This window comes from Sprattus sprattus, assembly GCF_963457725.1.
Source record: "Sprattus sprattus genome assembly, chromosome: 14".
Classification (NCBI taxonomy): domain Eukaryota; kingdom Metazoa; phylum Chordata; class Actinopteri; order Clupeiformes; family Clupeidae; genus Sprattus; species Sprattus sprattus.
In genome coordinates, this window is record NC_137912.1 from 7,959,888 (window position 1) to 7,967,462 (window position 7,575).

Here is a 7,575-nt window from a genome sequence, read left to right on the forward strand (position 1 = left end):
TCAGGAAGGCATTTCTTGGCTTGTGTTAAATCTTTTCTGTTATGCTAATGTTAAACAATTTTTGTATTTTATTGTATTATTATAGTTAGTTTCTAATACGTAGGCACTCTGAGATTCTTGTGAATGAAAAGTGCGTTAAAAATAAAATGAATTATTATTATTTTTGTTTGCCTTTTATGCCTTTAATGGATAGATCAGTGCAGAGTTAAATCTCTGGAAATGAGGGAGAAGAGGTGGGGAGTGGACAGGAGAAATGGCATCGGGCCGGATTCGCACCCGTGACCTCCTTGAGCTTCAAGCCCGAATGTGGTCGAGGCTACTGTGTGAGCTACAGTGCCCCCCTATTTATTATTATTATTATTATTAAAGGTCAGTGTTAGGATTAGAGAGGTCTGATCTGAGGTCAGGACGGGGGCACAGGCACGGGAGCGGGCGCGAGCGGCAGTCTGTTGCCTCACAGCCCCAGAGCAAAACCCATGAAACCCTCCGCCCCACGTGGCTGCTGTGGTGTGTCCCCATTGACCCCTTCTAGTGTTTCAATATTCCGCATGTCGAAAATAAAAAAACACAATAGTAACTTGACACCATGGGCCAATTATACAGGCTATGTTCTTTTGTGGCTCGGCGTCCATGTTAACTCTATCACCTAACAAACAGCCTGTATCAAGCAAGTTAGTCAAGCAAGAAAAAGCACAAGCACAAGTGGGGATTGAGGTGGATATGGGGAATCAAAACACACCTCTGTGTGCCAACGTACCGTTTCTAAGATGGCAAAATATTAAAAAATTTTCATCCATGTTCAGCAGTAGATGTGCACACAGAGTAAGTTGATGCTGTTAACAGAAGCATCTTGTGTGTGTGTGTGCTGTGATCCATGTGTATGGTTCCTGTCAAATGAAGGAGGCGTTGGGGCTCTGCTGAAGTCACACTGGATTAAAGTCTCTCTGGCTGAATCACTGTCGTAGGTCGCAGGTCGGAGTGGCATATGGATTCGCAATAACACGGACTCGCACGTGACTCGAATGTGCGATGTGTGCAGATTGCCTCGACACGCTTGGCTGACCAGCTTCATCACAGGTGCACAACACCCTCCCTCCTCCAGCCCCCCCCCCTTGCAATATGCATAGCACTCATTTGTTCACCACCCCCTTATTTTCAATACATATATATTGGTTTATGACATAATCCTTAGTACTGCCAAGAAAACCATAATTCATTCAAGGTCGTGTTGTCTTGATTGAGTACTACCTGTAATTCATGTGAATACAAGACATTTAAAGCACATAGTTTAAACACAATTAAGATATGGTTCAGGCTTCTTATACAGTGAAATGTGGGGGACTTAAAAAAGTTATATGGGGAAACATGAATCTAATAGATTTCTCTCTCTCTCTCTCTCTCTCTCTATCCTCCCCTCTCTCCCCTCTGTCATATCTCCCTCTTTCTCTGACATTTACTATTAACAGTATGTGGAGATAACAAGCCAACTAGAGCACACCCCCTCCACATGAACCCCCCCCCCCCCCCCCCCCAGCTCTCCCAACGAACCCACCCACCTTTCGCTTATTTTCTCCTGCAGTCTCTCCTACCTCCGGGGTTGCCATGGAGAAAATGTGTTGAACACGCTGTACATCTGAGAGCAGTGTTGCTCTTTCCCGTTGGCTGGACTGGGCTGGGGGATGGACGGACGGACCCCCCACTCATGCGCACGGCCCAGGGCTCAGATCCAGCTTCCGGGGGACCAGCCGAGCGCTGTAAGCCCCTGCCACCGCTCACTCTCGCCTGGGTGGGTCGGTCCGGTCTGTGCCAGCACAGGAAACAGGCGGGGGGAGGGAGGGCAGGGTAAGGTCAGGGTGTTACCATGGTCAGCTCTGCACAATGTTGCACTGCTCCATGATAATAATAATAACAATAATAATAATACTTAAGAATGGGAATCAAGTACAGTAGAGGAATAACAATGCTATCTATAGGAGCATATGAATAGTGTGTTAATGCCAAGTATTCCTCTTCCCTGGAAAGCCTCGAAAACTCCAAAATACTGCATTGCACTGCCTCACTGAAACCGTCAGTGTCAGATTAGCTGAAGCCCTTATGGTGACAGCTCCGGAGCAAGGCTCTGTGCTCAATTTCATTTGAATGTATTTATTCGGGATAATACGCATAGCTCCAGCGCGTCAATTAAGGTTTAGTGGCTTTAAGGCCGAAGCGCAACATTTTATGCTCCACCAAAAACGGTTTGAGGTTAAGACACGAAAGTTGGAATATTCTGTAAAGTTTTTTCCCAACAAAATCACCGGACAAAGATAAACGCACAACACTGTTTCAAGCCGGTCGGTGAGCAAGCAACATTCTGTTGCCGGAAGGTCAAGCTGAGGAAAAGAGACGTGTCGCTGTCCGCAGTGCTGAAACCCTCCTTTGTCACGCACGGCATTTTGGGTGTCCTTGAGCTCGCTTTCCTCCCATGGGTGACCCTGCTGAATGAACAAAACAAACAAACAATTGCCTTGAAGAGACACGTCAATTCAAAGTTTCCCTCCTGAACAGACCGATATTTAAACCAATCAAAGGTCGTTAAGGTCTTGGCGTATATGCTCCGCAAATACAAGGCATCACGAGGAGAAATCCGTGTCCTTGAATTTAAGTGTCATTTTAGGCGACTCTGTCATTAAGTGTAAAGATGTAGTCGAGGTTCCTTTGTTGGCTAAATCCGAACTTTTCAGACTTTCCAAAGATATGTCAGAGCATTGCGATTATAAATGCACCCCCTAAGAAATGTTCCATTTCCACTTGTATATGATATTTAAAATATATTCCCGTGGTTTAAAAGGAATTGTTAAAAATGTAAAATATGTTCAAGATGATTTATTCTTATCTCAGTCTACACCTTCAACGCAAGGAAATAGCTTAATAGGTGAGATCATTATTAGGTCAAATCTGCTTTCGAGTTTCGAAACCGAAAATGTGTCAAAGCTCAGCGCAGTCAAATCTCTGTTTATTAACGGTATTACTCTAGGCAAGCTTATCCTGATTCAGGACACACAAAGACACACACACACACACACACACACACACACACACACACACACACACACACACACACACACACACACACACGCGTTACAGATAAACCAAAATGTCCAGTCATAGTCCAGTCTAGTCTTGGTATACTGCATTGAAATGGTGCAAAAACTAAGCTCTATTCTTTGCATAACTTCACATTACATTCCAGGCAAATCGAATCCTTATTTCATTTCGAGACCGCTAACCTAAAATCAGGTTGAGGCTGACACACAGCATTGCAGGGGTTTTTGACAGACAAAAGTCACAGAGGCAGTAACAGGCCAAGGGAATTTAATGCTCAGATAAATGTTGCGTAATTGAATGGATCGCATTAATGGGTTGCCTTTGATGAGCATCCTATATCTATCGCAGCAGTTTCCCCTCTCACGGATGTAAATGCTGCATTACAGGGCAGATCCACGCACAGAGAGACAGCTGATATTTCACTACCGTTCGTGAATAAATGAAATGGCCACTGCTTTTATTTGCACAGCTAGAGGGTAAGTTTCATCGTCGCAGCAGTCACACCATCGTCTTTTGATATATTCATGCCACCAGAACAGGTTTGCGCACCACCTGTGCCCACAAAATGGGAAAGCACACACACAGAGACACACATACACACTCACGCACGCACATGCAAACACACACACACACACACACACACACACACACGCACGCACGCACGCACGCCCATTGCACGCACACACAGCAGTAATGGCTCGCACATTTCTTCGTTGTTTTTCTGTGGAAGGCACTTGTGGCAATCCGTGTTAGTGCAGCCTGTCTGCATTGCGTCGAAACCCCCTCCTCCTCCTCTCCCTCTCTTCCACTCTCTCTCGCCCCCTACATCAGTGTCTCCCTCTCTGCATGTGTATGGAAACCTGCAATACAACATGGTTATAGGACTGTTCTTTTCTCTCCCAACGTCTTGCTATTTATTTCTGTTGGCACGTTTTCATTGACACCTACTGCTCATCAGCCGAATCGTGTGAAAGCATGTGTTCGCGAGGACACTGCATCGGATATCTCCCTGAGCGCTGTTGACACAGCCAAACGGGAAACGCTCTCCGCTTTCTGCTGATGCGGCAGTGCCGTGAGATACCCACTGTGCTTTTATTGCCCACTAATGCATTCAGACCACTCAGTCGCACCATCATATTTTCTCGTGGCCAACAGCACATGACGCTGGGAGAGGTGGCGGTCAAAGAAGCAAACGGATATCTTGTTGGTCCTGGGTCCAGTGTGTCGCGCGCTACCGCTTGCGCTTCCGCCGTTGTTGGGGGCATGATTGAACATTGTCCGTCTCAAGGCATAAGTCTTTCGAGGTAAAAGCCTTTTACCGGTACTGCGTGGGCATCCCGACCTCCGCTGGACGACTATCGATGCGAAAATTACCGCTGGATGTCCATAAAGACAATAAAGCCTATGAATATTTCACGAGTGCTCATAGTGCGCTGCGCGCTGTAAAGTGATATCCATATTAAAACAGAGAAGGGAGCGCAAAGTTCTTACGGTGGCCAAAGTGCTCACTGAAGGGATACGGATCACATGAATGCAGAGGTCCTCTCCAAATAAACAAAAGGTAAGCAATGTCGTGTTATTGCTGTAAAGCATAGGATCAGTGTCCAGATATGATACAACCATACAGTTAAACCATTTGTCCTACAGGCAGCGCAAGAATGCGCCGTGAGCGGTGTGCGCAAATGAGGTGGGCAGTGTACTGTAACTTGAAAATAGGTGCATGACGGGGGGTAGGATTTTTAGATTGGCTTTAAGAGCACATTTGTGAATGTCGGGATTCATTCGATAATCATTTCGCGTTGTTGTATTCTTGCAAAGATAACGCCTTCAAAATTACAAAATAAAATTGCTGAGCTGGCAAGGATCTCTCTCTCTCTCTGCTACCCCCTCCCTCCCCCACCCCCCCACCTCCCCTCCCTCTCTAGGTGACAGACCAGACGAAGCATTTGCAGCAGTGTGAGTGGGAAGAGTGAAGCAATGGTCGACTCGGGGAAGAACACCGTGCTGGAGCCAAACTGAGGCGTAACGAGCTCGGTCCTCCACTGGTGTCACACACGCAAAGTGTGGGAACCGGAGAGGGAGACGGAACGGAGAACTGGATGCCTGCTCGGCCGACCTCAGCATCTCCTGAAGTGTCGTAAGCCCCGTGTGCACAATGACTGTGGTGGCTGGAGATAACATGGACGAGACTGCCACCCTCCCGGGGCACCCGCAGGACTCGTACCCCCCGGACCACGAGGACCACGAATGCTGCGAGAGAGTCGTGATAAACATATCGGGACTGCGGTTCGAGACCCAGCTCAAGACACTCGCCCAGTTTCCGGAAACGCTTCTGGGCAACCCGAAGAAAAGGATGCGCTATTTTGATCCATTGCGGAACGAATACTTCTTTGATAGAAATCGGCCAAGTTTTGATGCTATTCTCTATTACTATCAGTCTGGGGGCAGACTTAGGAGGCCTGTTAACGTACCCCTGGATATGTTTTCGGAAGAGATAAAGTTTTACGAACTTGGGGTTGATGCCATGGAGAAATTCCGAGAGGACGAGGGGTTTATACGAGAAGAGGAGCGTCCACTACCAGATAATGAGTTTCAGCGCCAAATCTGGCTGCTGTTTGAGCACCCAGAAAGTTCTGGGCCAGCACGGGGAATTGCAATCGTGTCGGTAATGGTCATTCTGATCTCAATAGTCATCTTTTGCTTGGAGACATTACCTGAGCTTAAGGAGGACCCGAAGGGACGGTTTCAAACAGTGGGGAACCACACCTTTTTCTACAAACCAAATATTCTGACCGACCCCTTCTTCATTGTGGAGACTCTCTGTATCATCTGGTTCTCTTTTGAACTGATTGTGCGCTTTTTCGCCTGTCCCAGCAAAGCGGCATACTTTAAAAATATGATGAATACCATAGATTTAGTGTCCATCATACCCTATTTTATCACACTGGGCACGGAGCTGGCAGATGATCCAGACAATCAAGAAGAGAAATCAGCTGAACAGGCCACATCTCTAGCCATCCTCCGAGTTATCCGTCTGGTGAGGGTGTTCAGGATCTTCAAGCTGTCAAGACACTCCAAGGGGCTCCAGATATTAGGGCAAACCCTAAAAGCCAGTATGCGAGAGCTGGGGCTGCTTATATTCTTTTTGTTCATAGGCGTCATTTTGTTCTCCAGTGCAGTGTACTTTGCTGAGGCCGAGGAGAAGGAGTCCTATTTCACTAGCATCCCAGACGCGTTCTGGTGGGCGGTGGTGTCTATGACCACTGTGGGCTACGGGGACATGTACCCCGTCACCATTGGTGGAAAGATTGTGGGCTCGCTGTGTGCTATCGCCGGTGTGCTGACCATCGCTTTGCCGGTGCCCGTCATCGTGTCCAACTTTAACTACTTCTACCACCGAGAGACTGAAGGCGAGGAGCAAGCCCAGCTCCTAAATGTGAGCAACCCCGACATCGCGTCCGACTCAAATTCGAGTCGACGCAGCTCGTCCATCCCCAGTAAGTCGGAGTACATGGAAATAGACGAGGACATAAACAACAGCATTGACAATTTCAGAGATGCAAACCTCAGAACTGGTAACTGCACGGTTGCGAACCAGAACTGTGTGAACAGAGGGAAGCTCTTAACGGATGTGTAGGACTGTGCAAATAACCTCCCCTTAAACGCAGATCTGGAGATCCCTACCCTCAACTGTATATAGTGTTTTAATACTACTCGAATGCTTAATTGACGTCAATGCGTTCTTGCATTGCATTTATGAGAAGAAAAAAAAACGCGAACCGAGAGAGTATTTACACGCCCTGTGGTTGCACATGGGCGATAATGTCATCGAGTGGGATAGTTCAAAGCACAATCAAAGACATTTGATAGCTTTTGTTTGATCACTCAGACTAAATCCAGTACATCGAGCACTCCTAATGATTGTCACAGATTTTGACAAGAGACGCAAAACAGCAAAAGGTTAAAAAACGGTCGAGCATGGATTACAGGTCACCTTCTCTGTGTTGCACAGAGCATCCTTTTAGAAATCTTCGGCACCTGCAGATGCATCGATCAGCGTGGTTTGCTTTCGATGGATGTGACACATACTTGAGCTCAACGGATCAGCAACGCACCTTATCCAGATGTTGGGGGTGGTGGCGGAGGCGGGAGGTCTCCTGCTGAGATCTTACACTGGACTGGCGAGGCGGTTCTTGTCTGGAAGACATCTGCAATGCTGCTACTTTCTTTCCCGCAGATGCTATATCTTAAATCTTGTCCCATAGGGTACAATGCCATGAGAGGGTAGAACGTTAAAGGAGAGCTTGATTTTTTTAGCATGTTGAAATATTCTTTGTTTTAAATTATGGCATGCGCTAGACTTTACCTCATGAATCTGGTTTTCCCCTTTCTTAATAGGCCTACTTAATTTAACCGTTTTTATTGTTATTTTGAGACTTCAAGCCCTCAATATTTGAGTTCTCTCTCATTTTGCTTTTCACCAAAAGT

The 7,575-nt window shown here is 46.8% G+C and overlaps 1 protein-coding gene across 1 annotated transcript; it reads left to right on the plus strand.

Moving 5' to 3' along the window:
- Positions 1 to 5,242: 5,242 nt before the first annotated feature.
- Positions 5,243 to 6,724, plus strand: kcna1b (potassium voltage-gated channel, shaker-related subfamily, member 1b; the record flags this gene model as incomplete). The annotated part of the gene is made up of 1 exon (XM_080851227.1): positions 5,243 to 6,724. The coding sequence occupies one exon, from the start codon at positions 5,243 to 5,245 to the stop codon at positions 6,722 to 6,724; it is 1,482 nt and encodes a 493-aa protein (XP_080707353.1).
- Between the last annotated feature and the right edge of the window lie 851 nt (positions 6,725 to 7,575).